General features: G+C 34.7%; 1 protein-coding gene across 2 annotated transcripts in view; it reads left to right on the top strand.

Annotated features, from left to right (window-relative positions):
- The window catches only part of IFT80 (intraflagellar transport 80), a 32,128-nt gene extending 12,365 nt beyond the window's left edge, over positions 1-19,763 (top strand). The window contains exons 8-21 of one of the 2 annotated variants that reach the window (XM_077785745.1): positions 748-885; positions 4,846-5,025; positions 6,498-6,616; positions 7,847-7,921; positions 8,561-8,724; positions 9,315-9,379; positions 9,792-9,927; positions 10,297-10,444; positions 10,815-10,986; positions 12,486-12,503; positions 14,204-14,293; positions 15,070-15,242; positions 16,290-16,413; positions 18,684-19,763. In XM_077785745.1, the coding sequence (XP_077641871.1) occupies positions 748-885; positions 4,846-5,025; positions 6,498-6,616; positions 7,847-7,921; positions 8,561-8,724; positions 9,315-9,379; positions 9,792-9,927; positions 10,297-10,444; positions 10,815-10,986; positions 12,486-12,503; positions 14,204-14,293; positions 15,070-15,242; positions 16,290-16,413; positions 18,684-18,797 (1,716 nt within the window). In that variant the 3' untranslated portion in view covers positions 18,798-19,763. The remainder of the gene's footprint in view (positions 1-747; positions 886-4,845; positions 5,026-6,497; positions 6,617-7,846; positions 7,922-8,560; positions 8,725-9,314; positions 9,380-9,791; positions 9,928-10,296; positions 10,445-10,814; positions 10,987-12,485; positions 12,504-14,203; positions 14,294-15,069; positions 15,243-16,289; positions 16,414-18,683) is intronic. The other variant, XM_077785746.1, reaches the window with a different exon arrangement.
- The last annotated feature ends 209 nt before the right edge of the window (positions 19,764-19,972 follow it).

Raw genomic sequence — 19,972 nt, forward strand, 5'->3', positions numbered from 1 at the left:
TATAGTTCTGGAATAATGAAAGTATAACAAGTGTATATATAAAATAAAAGTGAGGAATAGTAGAGGTGATTTTCCAGTTACACTTCATCATGAGGGAAAATTGCACTTCTGGAGTAACAAAAAAATAAAAATATATCTATATAAAAAACAAAAATGAGATATATATTAAAATATATATATTATTTATTTATTTATTATTAATTTATATAAAATGCAAGTGATTTTTCAAATAACCCTGAAAACATGAGGGGAAATTCCACTTCCTGCAGTATTAAAAATACCAAAAATATGTCTATATAAACCAAAAATGAACCGTAGAACTGTGATAGAGTGATTTTACAAATTACCCTAAACCATGAGGGGAAATTACACTTCTGCAGTATCAAAAATACCAAAAATATGTCTATATAAACCAAAAATGAGCTATAATATAGTGATTTTTCAAATCACACTGAAAACATGAGGGGAAGTTATATTTCTACAGTATCAAAAATACAAAAAAATATATACATATAAACCAAAAATTAGCTATAATATAGTGATTTTTCAAATCACACTGAAAACCTGAGGGGAAATTACACTTACACAGTATCAAAAATACAAAAAAAATATATATACAAATCAAAAATGAACTGTAATATAGTGATTTTTCAAATCCCACTAAATCATGAGGGGAAATTATTCTTCAGACTAACAAAAATTCCCCAAGAGCGTGGTGCCAGGGGTGGAAATTTGAATTTTCTGCAGGTTTGGGACAGTTTTGGCCGTGCCCTGTACAATTCCCAGCCCCACGAGTATCCCATCACTTCCATTGCCTGGGCTCTGGATGGAGAATTCTTTGCTGTGGGATCTTTCAACACTTTACGTCTCTGTGATAAAACTGGGGTGAGTAAAACTCTGCACATTTATTTTATAGAGATTATTTTTTAAAATATCAAATATAATAAATAAATGTTTAAATATTTTCATTTTTTTTCCTATTTTATTTTTATTTTTTTATATTTAAAAATATTTTCCCGAGTAAAACTCTGTAAATTTATTTTTATATATATGAAAAAAAATTATTAAATATAATAAAAATAGAAAATTCCAGAGTAAAACTCCAAATGTATTGATAATAAAGCAAATATTCCTTAGGACATCAGTATACAGGTGGGTGTTTTATTAGCAGAAACTGCTTGTGATTGCCAGCACCTTTTGCTGACCAGAATATTTTATTTTTAATAATATTTTGCCATTTGGGACATGAAATTCTTTACCTGTAAACCACAGAGTTCACAAGCATCTCTGGTGATCATAACTAATCATAAATTGCTATTTTTAACCATAAAAAGGAGTGTATCACAATAACCTGATAGAAAAGCAAATGGAAGAACCATTTATTATTATATTATATTTCTATATTCTATTATAACCACTTTTATTATTTACTTTTTTTCCCCCCTTGAAGGTTTACTCCTTATTTTTATAGGGTTTTTTGCAACTTGATCTCCATTTAAATTAATTTGAAATGTATTTAATGCACTTTCACCTCTGCTCCTTGAGAGCACAGATTGTCCTCATTGTCTCTGTGGTTCTGCACATTTTTGCTCAGATTTTTTTGCAGCAAAATTTGATTATTTGGGATTTTTATTGTCCTGGTTTCCTGTTGTGTTTATTGTTCTTTTTTGGGGAAAAATTGCTGTGGTGTTTTGGGCGTGTTCAGTCAGTCATGGTTCACCTCAGCATGAATTTGCAGTGTGTATTTCAAATATTTTATATTCATGAAGAGGAACCTTTAAAGATTATTTGAGAAACTATAAGGTTATAATAATAATAATTTATAAGGTTATAATAAGGTTATAAAAGGTATAAAGTTAAAATTAAAGATTTATTTGAGAAGAGGCATAAGGATAAACTCTGAATTTTCCTGTTTCACCTTCTGTAGTGATTCTGATTTCACTGATTTTCATTGACAGTATATAACTAGAATTTAATCATAAATTTGTAAGTAAAATTTAATTACCATTATCTTGAAGGAAAAGTACTCACATACAGATTTCTTTTGCAAAGTGTCGGTTTGCTGATTTAAAAGGGATTTTTTTTGATATCTATAGACCTCTAATTTAATTTACTGTTAAGTCTGCCTCAGACCTCCTGCAAGATAAAAAGCAATGTTTTAATGTTTTAATCAGCATTTAACACTGAACAGGTCATTGGGAATTTTAATGCAGACTGGATTATTTCTTGTAGAAAATGAAAAGATTATTTTACTTGAGTTTATTAAGAGGATGATGATGATGATGAAGATTATTTTACTTAAGTTTCTTAAGAGGATTATTATTATTTTATTCTTGTTATTTTTTTATACGTGAATTTATTATTTACTAAGAGTTTATTACTCAATTCTTAAATAAAAATGAACAGTAGCTGCTGGCAGCTGCTTTGTGTGTTGAGCAGGTTTTATTCTCTTCAAATGGAGGATTTTAAATCTAAATAATGTCCCTGAATGTAAATATTGCCTGATGGAACTGAGCTGCCCTGGCAAATTGCTCCCCAGGGAGCCATCAGGACAATAAATATTTATCATTAACTCCCCTCCAGCATATATGTTCATTTTGGGGCATCATTCCATGAAATTCCTGCACTCGATCCTCTTTTTTCTCATTTTTTCCTCCCTCCCTGGGATGTTCAAGCAGCTTCCTGGTAAAGACCAAACGTACAAATTTAATGTTAACATTTTAAATTGTTAAATTCAAATTTAAACTTTAATTGTTAAATCGATTTCTTCGATTAAAAATCATGAAAAGAAATGAGGTATTTATATATAAAATATAAAAAATATATAAAAATAAGAAATATATAAAATATATATAAAATAAATTATTACAACTGTCCTACATGCAAATTGTGTTCCCAGAGCCTTGGGAGTGTTGAAGGATCACTGATAAAAAATATTAAAAATTAAACACTGGTCAAATGAATAATTTTAATGAGTAAATAGGGGCATCCAGTAAATAATGCTGAATTTAATTATGTATCTTCTCTTAATGACTTGCTTACCCTGGATGGGATTGATCAGTTTAATTTAAAGTTTTTGTTTATTTTCCAAATTGTTAGTGCTCTTCTTGTCGAACATTTATTTTCTGCTGATGTTTATCTATAAATCGATGTTTATTTGACTGTTAAATCCTGCCCTTTGTTTTGCTCCCGTCTTCAACACTCTGCTGAGAAAATTCTGTGTAATAAAAGCAATTATTTCCATTCATCCATCAATTTTAAAATCATTTTGTACACTCTTCAAACTTTTCCTTGTATTACAGAGTGATTTTTGGCCATGTTACTACGCTGGCAGTTTGCATATTTGGCTGATCCTCTTCTATTTTTCTCTTCTATCGAATTTTTCTAGACATTCTATTAAAAATATGGAATATTGCCTGATATCTTTGGAAAATAGAGGAAAACATCCTGCAAACTTTACTGCATTGTGCAATCAGAAAAGGGAAATTCAAGTTCCGGCTTTTATAGATTTCTTTAATAAATTAAAACATTTAGAAGTCCTGGCTTTGTTCTTGAGAGAATTCAGTGAAAAATTAATTATGACACAGGAAAAGTAGAAGGCAAAAATTGCATTTATGTTGGACCAGCATTCATCCCTGGAGTCATAGTCAGACCTTTCCTAAAACAAACAAAAAAATTCCATGTATTTAGGAATTCCACAGCAACTATTCCAGTTTTTAAATTGTTTCTATGAAAAATGAAGAGCTAAAATGATTTTTGTGATAACATTTTATGGCCGTGATAATGCCCCAGCCATCTGCAGGGAGTGCTCTGACTTACCCAGAGCTTTCAAAACAGCTGGAAAATAAAGCTTGGAAATGGAATTTTCTGGGATTTTTTTTTTTAATGTAGGTTATGATCTGGAAATATTTGAGTGATTTTTCAGTGGCCTGAAGAAAAATAAAAATCATTAAAAAAAGGAGTTTTGGGAATGGATCCCATCAGAGCTGCAGTGTCTCTGCTTTCCATGGAAAAGGAGCTCCAAAAAAAAAAAAACATTCCTGGAGTTCCTTGAGGTGGTTTTGAATTTTGGTTTGGTGGCCTTTGGTTCCTCCTGGGGGGATCCTGGATCCAGGGAACAACCTTCCTTGGGATCCAAAAATAGGAATTTTCCATCCTTGGGATTCAGTAATGGGAATTTCCTTCCTTGGGATTCAAAAATGGGAATTTCCATCCTTGGAATTCATAAATTGATATTTCCTTCCTTGGAACTGAAAAATGGGAATTTCCATCTTTGGAATTCCAAACTGGGAATTTCCTCCCCAAGTGCAGCTCACACAGGGGCTGATGGGGAAGGTGAAGCCTTTAAATCAAGGCTTGAAAATGGAATTTCAGGCAGTGCCAGCATCACCTCTTACTGCCCCTGGTGTGGAAAAAAAGAGCTTTAATTCCACCCAGAATTTTTAATTTTTAATTAATCCTTCACTGGGACAGTAGCAGAGTGGAGAAAACTTAATTATTTCTTAAGCACCTTAATTTTACGTAGTGATTACCTGGATTTATGAATGAGAACACACTTGGAATAATAAACTATGTGTAAAAAGCTGGTACCTGATGTACTTAAAACATTGTGACTTTTGAATTTCTGCTTTACCCGCTGCTTTTCCCTTTATTTTTTCCCCAGACTCCGCAACATCCAATCTCAAAACCATCATTTATTGACATTTCCTTCCTTGAAATTCAAATATTGGAATTTAAAAATGGGAATTGCTTGAAAAATCCCGACCCTGCAAACGTGTTCCTGGCAAGAAATGATTTCTAAAAGTACAGAGTGAGTGAAATGATGATTTTTCTCTTTTTTTCCAGTGGTCCCATGCCCTGGAGAAGCCCAGCACTGGCAGCATTTTTGGCATCTCCTGGTCCATCGATGGCACGCAGCTGGCAGGAGCCTGCGCCAACGGCCAGGTCATCTTTGCCCACCTGCTGGAACAGCACTGGGAGTGGCAAAACTTCCTAATTACCTTAATTAAGAGAAGAACCATGAAGGTAAAATCCCCTCAGAGCTGCACAGCCCGATCCCAAAGTTTGTTTCAGTGCAAAATGGGGATTTTGGGTTGAATTTGTGTTGCCAGACGTTGACTCACAAGGTTTTTTTTTTCTCTGGGATAATCAAGATTTCCATCCTTCCACATTTTCCAAGTTACACATTTGGGGCTTTTCAGCATCGAGTTCCTAAATTCCTGATGAGACCCTTCAATGTTTTTTTTTTTTTTCATTTTCATGTTGGGTTTGGAATTGGGAAGAGCTGGAACAGGGCTGGGTTTGGGGCTGGACCGTGGGTGGGATGCTGTGAGTCAGTGTCTGGGAACACACAGCACAAATGGGCTCAAAATTCCCAATTTTCCCCTCATTCCCAGACACCGACTCGTTCCAGATGCACTTGGGAATGATCTCTGTGAGGTTTGAATTCTCTTTGTCAATTCAAAGAGTGAGGAGACGTAGCTAACCCTGACTCATTTTAAATTTTCATTCTTTTACGGTGATTTTAATCCTATGTATTATGTAGGAAAAACTCTACCAAATCCTACAAAAACTTGCAGATGGATTTTTTTTTTTTTTTTCCTGAGTATTACAATGGCAAAGTTAATTAGTGATGCTGTGGTGGGCATAGTAATTAACATATCCTTGGAAATGGTTTCCAGGCTCTTGGAATAATTGAGGTCAGTCCCTGTTTTGCATAATGGAGAAGATCAAAAGGAAGTTACCACCCTCAGAATGGTGACATCTTCAAAAAAAAAAACCCAAAACCCCACAAAAAAACAAAATACTCTTTTGTTTGAGGTCCCCCCCAATCTAAAATCTCTGAGCTGAAAAATCTGTGGCAAATTCTGATTTTTTTGAGCAAATTTTAAGCAGAATAAGAAGAGCACAACCTGCTCAGCCAGCCCATCTCCTGAATTTCCTGTGCTTCCAGCTGTGGAATCCTCAAAATTCCAGAGCTCTGCAACATCTTCACCCAGTGCTGGATATTGCTGGATTGTTTGGATGAAGTGTTTATTTAAATAGCACCAAAATTTATTTAAATAACACCGAAATTTATTTAAATAACAATGAAATAAACATTGACGTGCTCATTTCAAATACTCAATTTATCAACAGCTGAGCAGTCTTAAAGTGGGAATTTTCAGACTTCATCTAGTTAAAAATATAACCTCAAAATATATAGTATTTATATATAAATATAAAATATTTATGTTTAAGGTATATATAAAATATTAAAATATAAACTCAAAATAAAAATTCATCATTAAATAATCTATTTAATTAACTGAACATTACACCATTATAAACATTTAAAAATAAACATAAGTATTAATTATCATAATAGTTATACAAATTTAACAAAACAATATTCAAAGACTCCTCCATCTCAAATGACTTTCTCAGCAGGAATATTTGATGGGCTAATTTGAATTTCAGCTCTTGTGTGTAATTCCATGAGATTTCCCTGTGCTCAGGTGCACAACGTCATCAACGAGGCCGTGGATCTGCTGGAATTCCGGGACAGGGTCATTAAAGCCTCCCTGAATTTTGGATATTTGGTGGTCGCCACTTCCCTGCAGTGTTACGTGTTTTCGTGAGTAAATAAAAAATAAATTCCTCCTCCTCACTTTGGTTTGAAAAGTGGCAGCGACTTCATTGGAAGCACAAGAATTCAATTATTTTAAATATTTTTATTTTTTTAAATTTTATTTTTAATTTAAATAGTCAATGGACTATCTGCTCAGTGAACACTAGTAAAACAGAAATATTTTTAAAATTAAATAATCCATATCAATATAATTTTGCCATTTTTTTCCCTGCAATGTAATGTGTTTTCGTGAGCAAAATAAATTCCTTCTCCTGACTTTGGTTGGAAAAGTGGCAGAGACTTCATTGAAAGCACAATAATTCAATTATTTTAAATATTTTTTTTAAATTTTATTTTTAATTGAAATATTCAATGGAATATCTGCTCAGTAAACACTAGTAAAAGAGAAATATTTTAAAAATTAAATAATCCATGTCAATATAATTTTGCTGTTTTTTCCCTGCAGTGTTATGTGTTTTTGTGAGTAAAATAAATTCCTCCTCCTCACTTTGGTTGGAAAAGTGGCAGAGACTTCATTGGAAGCACAAGAATTCATTTATTTTAAATATTTTTTTTTTAATTTTATTTTTGATTGGAATATTCACTGGAATATCTGCTCAGTGAACACTAGTGCAGATCACTCTAAATCAGTCAGAAATATTTTAAAAATATTTTACAAGTAAAATAATCCATAGAAATATAATTTTGCTGATTTTTCTGTTACATGTCTTCATGAGTAAAACAAATTCCTCTTCCTCACAATGTTTGGAAAAGAGTGGCAAAAACTTGATTGGAATCAGAGTAATATATTTATTTTTCATTTTTTAAAATTTTATTTTTAAATGAAATATTCAGTGGAATATCTGCTCAGTGAACTCTAGTGCAGTTCGCTGTAAAAGAGTCAGAAATATTTTTTAAATATTTTACAAATAAAATAATCCATATAAATAAATTTTGCTGATTTTTCAGACTCCTGGGGGTGTGGAGTGGATGAAACAAAGGCAATAATATTATTCCATCATATTTTGTGCTCCTCAGCGTTCCTTGGCTTCCCAAAAGCTGCTTGAAGCTGGAAAATCTCCATTTTAGGAAGATATGATGATTAAAAATGTGTCTTTTACATAAAATACATGTGATTTGATGATTAAAAATGTGTATTTTATGTGCTGAATCCAAGTTTGTGTTTGAAATATGTGGAAATTACTGATTTTAATGCTGATTTTCTTATATTTGCAGCACAAAGAACTGGAACACTCCATTGATTTTTGACCTGAAGGAAGGGACTGTGAGTTTGATTCTCCAAGCAGAAAGGTGCCTGAATTTAAAATGCTCATTAAGAACATAATAAAATTATTAAATAAATACATTTATTATCTATACTATAAATAAATGTATTTATTATGTTATCTGTATTATAAATCCATTGTTTTATTTATTATAATAGAATTATTTATTGTATACTTATTAGTATTTTATACTAATTTTTTAGTATTTTATACTGTTTTATACTTTGTTATATACTTATTAGTATTTTATACTTTATATATACATTATTAATATTTAATAGTATTATATATTATAATACTATTATTTATTATAATAGCATTATTTATTATAATAGTATTATTGATTATATTTTCTTCATTGTATATATAATGAACAAAATAAGCTCAAATTGAAATAGCAGAAATAAACAAAAAAATACCCAGATAAAATAATAAATATTTGACATAATAAATATTTCTCCTGGAAGAGGATAATACATTAAAAAATCCAAACTTTTCCATACAGAATTTCCAGAATATCTTGAAAATTTAAAGCTTAGGAATGATGGAAGCTGGAAGAAAAGTTGCAGAATATTAAACATTTCCCATTGTTGAAAATACCATTTTTTATATAATTTACTGATTTACTGATTGTAGTGGGGTTTTTTTTTCTTTTTTTTTTTAGGCATTTTCTTCTCGTGGATGGTGGAGGACTTTATTTATATTCCTATGAAGGCAGATTGATTTCCTCTCCAAAATACCCAGGCATGAGGACAGAGATTTTAAATGCCCTGACAGTGTCCCTGAGCAATGACACCCTGGCAGTGAGGGACAAGGCTGATGAGAAGGGTAAAATCTGCTTTATTTCGGATAAAAATACATTTATTCAGTATGAAACACACACATCCATTCATCTATTCAGTATAAAAATTAATTCAAGTTACGGGTCTTGCTTAAAATTAATTGAATTACTTGAAAATTAATTCTATTAATTGAAAAACTTCAAGAGAATGGTTTGGCTCTGAATTTCCAGTTGATCCATGGAATATTTACAGAATATTGAATACATTTTTACTCCCTGAAGGCATTTCTCAATTTTCTCTCTTTCCAAGCATTGATAAATTGTGAGTTAATCTGATATTGAAAATGTGGATTTATTTAGATTATGGATGCAGGCTTTTATCACAATTTGGTGTCATTTCTGGAAAGCTCCATTTGAGATAGGAAATGAAAAATAGGGATAGGAAGTGAAAATTCAGATTTTTTTAAAAAATCTTTTTTTAATATTTTTTTCACCACCATGTGAAAGTCACTGGTAAAACTCACGTGGAATATTTTACCACTTGCACTAATTTACACTCAAAAAAGAACGGAGTCACTGGAAAAATACATTAAGAATTCTGCTTTTATTAATAAACTATAAAATTATTTTTCTTCAGTTATCTACATCTTTGAAGCTTTATCTGGGAAGCCACTGGGTGATGGAAAACCTCTGACCCACAAGGTAAAGTGAAGGCTTTAATGTTTTTATTTTACTCAAAAATTAAGAATCACTAATGGTTTTCTTCAATAATGGGACTAAAAACCTGTGAAAGGTTTTAAAATCTTAATAGAAAGGAGCTTTTCAGCTGACTTTTAATGCTTTGTGTTGTCTTCATAATTGTTTTAATCTTCATGAAATTCAGTTTATAAACTCACAGAATCATGGAATGTGTTGGGTTGGAAAGGACTTTAAAATACTCTTAATTTTAACCCCATGGAATTATTTATTCCACAGAGAAATCACACACAAAGTGTTTTTCCAACCCACTTTATCCAAGAATTTTGTGCCTTGATTTAAGGAAAAAAATCAATTTGAATGTTCAAATATAAAATCTGCAAAAGAAGAATCAGAGATTCTCTTTTTATCTTTTCAGACAGAGATTGTAGAGATTGCTTTGGACCAGAAAGGACTGACAAGTGAGAGAAAAATAGCTTTTATTGATAAGAACAGAGATCTTTTCATCACCTCAGTGAAAAGGTTTGGGAAAGAGCAGAAGATCGTCAAAATAGGTGAGAAAAATTCAAATTGATGTTTGGTAGATGCTGGGAGGGAAATAAATTTGTACTTAATACCAGAGGCAACATTTTACTTAATTAATAGTGAAATTGAATTGGAAAAAAAAAACCAACCTGTGGATTTTATATGATAGAGGTAAGAACAATGTCACTAAATTTTATCTAAATTCTGCTAATTTTTCTAGCAGTACCATGCAAAGCAGCTTTTAAAATGTTACAAATTTGGGGTTAAAACCTTAAAAAAGCAACCAAAAATGCTGAATAACCACCCTGTTAGAATTTGAAGTTTTTCCTTGAAATGTCTTCTTTATTTCTTTATCTATTTATTAATTGTTGATAATTCTCTGCTGTCTGTAAATGAAGGGACAATGGTGCAGAGTTTGGCCTGGAATGACACCTCCAACATCCTCTGTGGCATTCAGGATTCCAAGTTCACAGTCTGGTATTATCCCAACACAGTCTACGTGGATAAAGACCTTCTCCCAAAAACCCTGTATGAAAAAGATGCCAGGTAAGCAACTTTTTTAATCCAAATTTGATTTATTTTAACTATTTGCCTCATTTCCTAACAAATGGTGCATGGGAGAAGTAAAAGCGGGCCTTGCGACTTGTAAAATTCTCCTGTTTCTTGCTTGGGAAATGAAGGAAAAGGGATTTATAAGGAAAATTATAAAGTTTAGGGTTGCAATGATGATGCAAGGTTTGAAAGCAGAGAGGTAATAGCAAAGTTTGAATTCTTTCTCCTATAATTTTAACTCAGGTTTTGTAAAAAAAAAAAAAAGAAAATACTTATTCTGATGATGTCTGAAATTAAAAGCGGCAAAACAACACCTCACAGAGAAACAAAGAAATACTGACTTTTTTTCTCTTTTTCCACGCAGTGAATTCAGCAAGGCCCCACAGATCCTGAGCTTTGTGGGGAGCCAGGTGACCATCCGGAGGGCGGACGGGTCCCTGGTGCACCTGCACGTGTCCCCTTTCCCTGCCATCCTCCACGGCCACGCCAGCGGCGCCCGCTGGGAGCAGGGCCTCCGCCTCTGCAGCTTCGTCCAGGTACCAGCCACCACCTCCTTCTTTCTTCCAGGATTTTTCATCCAGGAGCTGTCCTGGCTTCTAAAATCAGCGTGGATTCTATCTGCCATCTGTTGGAGGTTGAGCAGTTTTCTTGTCTCTTCCAAGAGCAATGTCTCCCTCCAGGGTGAGATCTTCTGGCTGGGAAAGTTCCATCAGCCCATTGTGAGATGCTCCACCCAGAGGGAGGAGCCAAGCAGCCCCACCTGCAAAAAATCAGCATTTTTCTTTCTTCCAGGATTTTTTATCCAGGAGATGTCCTGGTTTGTAAAATCAGCATGGATTCTATTTGCCATCTGTTGGAGGTTGAGCAGTTTTCTTATCTCTCCCAAGAACAATGTCTCCCTCCAGGGTGAGATCTTCTGGCTGGGAAAGTTCCATCATCCCATGGTGAGATGCTCCACCCAGAGGGAGGAGCCAAGCAGCCCCACCTGCAAAAAATCAGCATTTTTCTTTCTTCCAGGATTTTTCATCCAGGAATTTGTGAAATCAGCATGGATTCTATTTGCTATGTGTTGGAGGCTGGGCAGTTTTCTTATCTCTCCCAAGAACAATGTCTCCCTCTGGGAAGAGATCTTTTGTTAATGGGCCATTAATGACTCCCTGCATGACTGGGAAAGTTCCATCAGCCCATGGTGAGATGCTCCACCCAGAGGGAGGAGCCAAGCAGCCCTACCTGCAAAAAATCAGCATTTTTGGGACACCAGAGACTTCCTATAATCTCAGGATAATTTAAATACCAAAAATTCCATCATACCTGGGGTGATTGCTTGGTTGGATTCTGGTGAGGATTGTTTGAGCCTGATGGCAAATCCAACCCACCTGGGGCTGGATTCTCACGAGAGGGTCACAAGTTGTGAGTGAGTTAGATATGGTAGTTAGAACAAGTAGGTTTGCAGTTTTAGTATCCTTTAAATAGTATATTAATGTATTATAGTATAATTATAATAAATCATTCAGCCTTCTGGAGTTACACATCATCATTCCTTCCCACCGGCTTCACTTGCATTTGCAGTAAGGTACCCGTGATTTTTGGCAATATTCACAACCATTTTTGATGGTTTTAAGTGTTCTTCAATGGTGATCTCTCCATATCAAATGGTGCAGCTCATTTCCAGCCTGCTTTGTCACTCATGGAAAATGAGGTGGTTTTGTTAATGCCATAACATCATCATTCCATAAGTTCCGTGGTAAATAATAATTCTTATTTTTAGCCATACCAGAATCCAGCTGGATTGAACACAAGTGCTCACAGAATTGAATTCTAAACTTAAATTTTCTTAAAGTTTTTAAACTCGAACACAGGTGTTCACAGAATTCAGTTCTAAACTTAAACTTTCTTAAAGGTTTTTAACTTAAGGTCTGGGCCTTAATGTAACCAATGAAAAGTGACATTTCCACAATTACTGTTTATTTGCATCTTTTATTTCACTTCTTTTTATTTTCTTCCTTTCCCATTGCTTTCTTTTGTGTTTATTTAGACAACAGGAGCAGATGAGGTGAGTGTGGTAGTTTATAAAACAATATCCCTTCAAACCTTCCTTCCCATTTATTCGTAGAAAAGTTTAGTGCCTTAAATGTGTATTTCAGCTATTTGTGTAACCAATTATTAATTGATAATTTGGGTTATAGCAGATTGAGATTTCAGATAAATTGGGATAACAGTTAATTTGGGTTGCATAATTAGAATTAATTGTAACAATCTTTATTTGTAGTGTCCACATCACCTGATTTAAGCATCCAAGTCAGGATATTTTGATTTTGGCAGTCCAGGTAGAGAATTGTTATTCCAATCAGGAATAACAAAATGAGTCAATTTTTTGACGGGGGGGGGAAAAAGCAGCAATAAACAGCTTGGAACCATAAAAAAAAAAAATTTCATCTCCTGGATAATTTCAAGCTGAGCTTTCAGTATTTTATCACCTGAATTTCTAAATAAAAGTGAAGTGGGAAGGGAATGCGACAAAGATTTTAAGAGTGTTTGATCTCTGAACAATCTGAATTTTCCCAAATTCTTGGGAAATATGGGAATGTGTTCAGAGCAGCCTCAGTGCAGCTGCTCCCTCTGGTTTCAGGCAGGAGGATCCTTTTCAAACCCTCACAAAGTCTTTATTTCCACATTTCTCACTGAGCACACTCAACAAAATTCTCCTGAATTCCTGGACTAGCTCATCCAAAATTACATTTTCCTGCCTGAATAGAGTTTTAGATGTTGTAGCTTAAACTATATTAAAATATCATCTATTAGTCTATAAAATATCCTCTATACTATGTTAAAATATGGTTTATTAGTGTGTCTTTGTCGTAATGTTGTCACTTGAAAATCCATCAAAATGTCATTAGGATCTTCCTAGATTCTGAGTTCATGGGGTTTCCTCAAGGTTGGGTAAAATACCCCAAAAAACCCTCACAGAAACTATAAAAGTAATACATAAAATAATAATAAAAGGGTAAAAAATTAATATATAAAAATAAATAAATATTTATTTAAAAATATATACACAAATAAGATATAAAATATAATATTTGTATTTTATAATACAGAATAATAAATGTTATTTATATTTTATTTATTTATTGTATCTAATTATTATTTACATTTTATTATATAAAATAATAATTAAAAGGGTTAAAAAGTAATATGAAATATATATAAATAAATAATATATATTTATGTATTTATTTATAAATTTATAAAGAAGATATATAAAATATAATTTAAAGTAATAATAATAAAAAGGTTAGAAAGTAATATATAGTATAAATAATATCTATATTTTATGTATTTATTTATAAATAAACAAGATATATAAAAATATCATTAAAAGTAATATATAAAATAATAAAAAAATGTTTTAAAAGTAGCATATGAATATATAAAAATAAATACATAATATATTTGTGTATTTACTTAAAAATTTATGAATAACCAAGATATTAAAAAGTAATATGTAAAATAATAATTTAAAAGTGTAATATTATTATTACCATGAAGTTTTTCTAATTCCTCATTCTGAGAAACAAAGAATAATTTCCTAACAATAGACTTAGAGCACAAAGCCACAGAGCACAAAGGACACACAGAGAAATGCAATATCCCACATCATTTCTAAACCTTGTGTCGTTGCCTTGAGGAGCCGTTTGCAGCCTGACGATGAACATTTGAAGGTTCCCATGTTGTTTTTATTTGGAATTTCAGGACCAGACCCTGTGGGCTTGCCTGGCTGCCATGGCAGTGGCCAGCAAGGAGATGAGCACGGCTGAAATCGCCTACGCAGCCATCGGCGAGGTGAGGAGCCAGCTGGGAAATGGGCAGAACTCAAAATGTCCCAAAGACGTTTTTGGAGGTTCCAGGCCCTGCTCAGAAGCATTTGAGACCCTGGCAGGCAGCTGCAAACAGCTGTGATTTTGGGTTTGAGCCATGGGATGAGTTACCAACCTTGCAGGGAGAACAAGAAGTCACAAAAGTTTAGATATTAGAGTAGAAGTAGTCACAAAGTAAAGGGAAGAATTTCTGAGTGCTGTACAGGGGGGTTTGGTTTTGTACATGGGGGTCAGAGGGTTTAAGATGGATTTGGGATTTGTGCCTGCCCTGTCCTCCCTCTTTCTCCTTCCTCACCTCCATGTTCTTGGTGATGTTGGCACTCACAGATTGGTTTAGAGTAGAAAAGCACCATTTAATATAGGTAATGGGCATTGGGGAAAAACTGTGAACATGTAACATGTAATGTACCATATAAAAGAGAGCAGCAGCCCTGGGCGGGGAGAGAAGAAGAGGAAGAGGAGAAGGAGTCAGAGAGGATGTCAGGGTGTGTGTGTGCCTCTGCCTGAGCTCTGAGCAAACCACAGCAGCTCCAGGAGAAAATCTTTTAGAAAACTTGCAATGAACTGCCTTGAGACCCAACAACAGAGACTGCTGAGCCTTTCTTTGGAAGCTTGGGTTGGAGGAGAGATTTTTCCACCACACGGAGCCACCCCTGACCCAGGGTGAGCTCTGGCAGAAAATAGAATTAAATCCTGATTAAATCCTTGCAAAACTAAGCTGACTGAATTTCCTGCTCACAGATTGACAAGGTGCAGTACCTCCATTCCATCAAGGAGCTGCCCTCCAAGGAGTCCAGGCTGGCTCACGTGCTGCTCTTCAGCGGGAGCACGCAGGAGGCTGAAACCCTCCTGCTCCAGGCAGGGCTGCTCTACCAAGCCATCCAAATCAACATCAACCTCTACAACTGGGAGAGGTAAGAGATTTTTTTCCATTAAAACATAAAATTTTAAATATGAAATGCAAACTACAAAATAATAAATACAAAATACAAAAAAATTCTTAATTATTTCCATCAGTTGTTATATTACTGACTCACTTTTAATCTTTTAATCACCCACCAGTTCCAAAAAACTAATTAAATCTGACAATAACCAAAAAAACAGCATTTTTGTATTTAGAAAATACAAACATTTGGTGATAAAAGCCCAAAATATTCCTGGAAACATTTTGAAATAACATTAGTTTGCTTTCTCATCGCTGCTAGCACAGAGGAGCCCTCAGTGATGTCCCAGACTGGCTGTGGAATTTGGGCTGCTTGGAAATGTCTTGATGCTAAAAATAAAATTGTGGCTACCCAGACTCCCAGCATTGTGTAGGTGGAGAAAATATGAATTAAGGCTGAGAAAACAAAGGAGGAATTTGTCATTTAAACAAAACCCCCACATTTTCTGAGTTGTTTACTCCTAATTTCTCTGCCGTTACATTGATATTTTCAGGCAAAAGGTTGATTTTCCCCCACAAATCTGTAATTTTGTTTTGTTACAAAGCTGTGTCAGGGGAGGTTTAAGCTGGATATTAGGAAATAATATTCTTTTATCTAAAAACTCTCTGTAGATCAAATATCAGTGTTTTTAAGCCATTGAGAAGAAACCAAGTGTGAGTAATTCATTAAATCAATCCAACGTCTGACCTTTTCCACTTATGCAGTATTTACAAATGTTATATAAAATATATAATGAGTGTTCAGAACCTATTTCTGACTAGAAAAAACTTACTAAACATTATTATTTTTGTGCTAAACTCAGAAATATTCTTCATTTCCATGAGCTAAAAAGCCTCCTAGGGTTAAATTAATGATGTGATGAGGTTGTCAGTGGGAATAATTATTGGGTTTTTTCATCACTGGCTACTTTTATCCTCCTGATCCTAATGTGGGGTTGGATTTGGGATCTCTGCCCTGACCCGGGTGGTTGTGGTGGTGCCAGAGCATTTCCCCAGCCCAATTCCTGCTCCCTTGCAGAGCCCTGGACCTGGCAGTGAAGCACAGGACACACGTGGACACCGTCCTGGCTTACAGGCAGAAATTCCTGGAGGATTTTGGGAAAAAAGAAACCAACCAAAGGTTTTTGCAGTATGCAGAAGGTGTAAGTGTCCCTCAGGGTTGTTCCTGCTGGAGGGTGGGGTGGGTTTGCATCTCACTTTTCCTTCTGGAGTTCAAAAGTGAACAGAAACGTGGAATTTTTACAGGTTTTTTACAGGTTTTGGCCTAATATTGGGCTGCTTGGCCAGGAATAGCTGGGCATGGGTTGTATTTGAAGATTCACAATATATAGATTTAATATCTGGTGAAGATCACACAAGTGAAAGCACAGTTTATAGAAAACAGGGAGTTAAACTTTACCATGATTCATGAAGCATGGTTTCCAACATTTATTTCTGGCATTTTATGGATAGAAACAGTAAGAAACTTTGAAGGAATCAAGATATTTATGAACCACAAACAATTCTGATTTAAAATATGATCAACAGTTCAATATCCATTTGTTGGAAACCTTCTGCATCACCAGGAAATCAATTTATTAGTGTTTCACTGAGGGCACATCCTGAAGGATCTTGGATTCCACTGGAATATTTCCACACATTTCCCTCAGGAGAGGCACAGTTCCCTCCTGTCCTTCTCCCCTCCTTGTTCCTCAGCATTCTGAGGAGGAATGCTCAAAAAAAGGTCTTTTCTTTGTGTGGAATCCTTTTATCCCCTGCAGCTGAGGGTTCAGGGAACACCTGGGCTGGGAATTCCCATCCTTCCATGGACACTGCCCAGAACTCTTGGAATAAATCTGGATTTCCCAGGGAAGCTCATTAGCTTTGAGCACTTTTAAGGAGTGTCTCATTTCCTAAGCAAAAGTCAGCCCCTAATGAACCATTCCACTGTAATTTACCTGGAAAATACAGAAAATAAAGCACAGAATCCAAACATTTTTACCCTGCAGCTTTTCCAGCTCTGTGTGTTCTATAAAACCCATTATAGAGCAAAAATCACAGAAATTCCCTGATGCTTCTGATGGACATTGGAGATAATCCTGATTTTCTAAAAATCCTGCAGGAAGCTGCAGATTCCAGAAGGTTTCCTAAGGAATCCCACCTTGGCAGTGACAAGGTGTGAGCAGGATGGTTTTTCAGCTTACTCAGTCTTGAAGTTTGGAGATTTTTGAAGCTTTCTGAAATTTAATTTGGAAATTTGGAGATTTGATTGAAATTTGAATTTCTCACTCAGGAGATTTCTGGAGGGAAAAAGTCCTTTTCCACACCCAAGTGTTGGAGGTCTTTGCTGGATCTGTGAATACGAAGGATCCACATCATGTGAATTTTAAGCTGTAATTAAATTCTGCATGGAACCTGTCAGACACAGAAAGCAAAATCTGAAAGAAATTGAAAAGAAAAGCAAGATTTTGTGCTGCTGTTCCTTCTCAGGGATAAAAAAGAGTCTCAGTTTCCCTCTCACAGCCTAAAACCTCTTTAGGCTTAAATAAAGAGTTTTTTTCTCTCTTTTCTGCAGCCAAGCAGAATCTAAAATTGTGCTTAATTTACATATCAGGTTCTCAATACCTTACACATATCCTGAGAATCCTGGGCCCAGCCAATGCCTCTAGAACTGAGGTGTTATTATTATATTTTCACCTGAGAATGTGGGTGTTTAATTTCACTTTCCCTCTTGGAGAATCTCCCCTGTTATTCCATTACTTAATTACAAGTGAAAATTCCCTGTGCAGCCCTTGAAATTCTCCCATCCCACCTTTGCCAGTGTTAATTCTCCAGCAATAAACTGAGCTGCACAATGACATTTTTGGATGTGCTTTATGGTCATCAAATGCACCGTGATCCTTTTTTTTTTTTCCTTGTCAAGCATTTTTTGGGGAAGAAACAACTTTTCTGCCCACATTGGTGCTGTGGTATTGTGCTGTGTGTGTTGCTTGGGGTTTCACTGGCACAAAACACAGCCAGAAAATGCCAAGGTTAAAACCAAACCTTTTATTGATGCAGAAGGGCAGTTTCCAGCAGGAATCTGATTTCTCTTGGAGCAGATAACTGCTTTGATATCCTATCAGCTCCTTGGAGGAGACAGCACTCCTAAATTAATGATGCAGGGCTAAATTTTCAGTAACAGGACGCTGATGTCATAAAATTAAATTAGAAGCAGGTTATTTTTGTGTTTTATTGCCAGACACAATGAGATTTATTAAAATAGCTCAGGCTTGGTTTATTCTAAAGGTGAAGCTCAGTTAGAACTCAGCTGTGCCTTTGTATCTTCCATTAGTTTGGGTACCCAACACCTGGTAATTGTATTTTTAAATGGAATAACTGACCTGGCTCTCTGATGTTGAGCTCTGTGTGTTTCATTTTTCTCTTCTTGCAGCTGGAAGTGGACTGGAATAAAATCAAAGCCAAAATAGAGATGGAAATTGCTAAAGAGAGAGAACGAGCAGCAGCCAGTGCTGCAGGAAGGAGCAGTGTGACTGTGCAGCAATAATTCACATTTTGGGCACCTTCAAAGTGCTGCTTCAATATTTCATACTGGTTTGTTGTAAAAAAAAAAAGCCACAGCAAACATTTTGTGGGTACAGGAGTGAGAATTTCTGTGGATTTGAATCTTTGGGTGACACAGGAGGAATTATTTCCTTTCATTTCGAGCTGGGTTTGTGTTCTGATGTCAGTGATGACTGCATATATGAGAAAAAATGGAATTAACAGTTCCTCTCTTAGTGATGTTAAATTTTTATTGCCATTAATATTCTTTAACCTGGGTTGCCTCTACTGAAATCACAATTTGAGCCCCAAGTGAAGCAGTTTGGTTATTTCTGCAACCCCAGGGACCTCTCCAGACTGGTTTCAATTGCCCTAAAACAAATTTAGCAAACTGGAAGTGCTGAAAATCCAAAAAAAAAATAAAAAGGAGCTTGAGCCTCTCAATTACAAATATTTCCCTCACAGTAGAGGGAATACATATGTGTTAGTGAGTTTTTTAATAGATGATTTCAGATCATTTCAGCAACTCAGGTTTGTCACTGAGCAAAACGTTCAGCAGTAAAAGGATTTTTTTGTTTTGTTTAAAATACTTTGGAATGTGCTTTCAGGGTTGTTGGAAGTAACAAACAGCACTTGCAGCATCTGACGTGCAGAATTGACAATATTTAAAATAAGAGAATATTTCATGTATTTTTTCTGCCCAAAGCACTTGATTTGTAAATAATTTTTTTTTAATTTATGTTATTTCATCAAGATACACTTTCCTTTGTTTCGCACCAAAGCTGGCTGCATTCTCTTCATGTTATAAATATATTACCAGTTTGTTCATCACTGACAAAGTTTATTACGTATCTTCCAAATGTTACCAGCAAAATGTTCAATATCTGTACATACAGCAAATTTGTAAAGCATTCTGTGACCCTTCCTTGCACAGTTCATAAATTTCTTAATAAAACCAAATTAAAGTGGAGGTTTTTAATGTGTCTGAGAGCTGCTGCACGTGGGGATCTCCCCTGAGTGCTAAAAAAAGAATATTTGGGGTGTTTTAATTACATTTGGAAGGGATGGGAGAGGTGTTTAATTCCATTTTTTATCACACACATCCTGGTGTTAAATAGAAAACAAAGCAAAATATTTTGGAGGAGCACTTTTATTTCTTGTTTTCACCAGGTTCCAAAT

This window comes from Lonchura striata, chromosome 10, assembly GCF_046129695.1.
Source record: "Lonchura striata isolate bLonStr1 chromosome 10, bLonStr1.mat, whole genome shotgun sequence".
Taxonomy (NCBI): domain Eukaryota; kingdom Metazoa; phylum Chordata; class Aves; order Passeriformes; family Estrildidae; genus Lonchura; species Lonchura striata.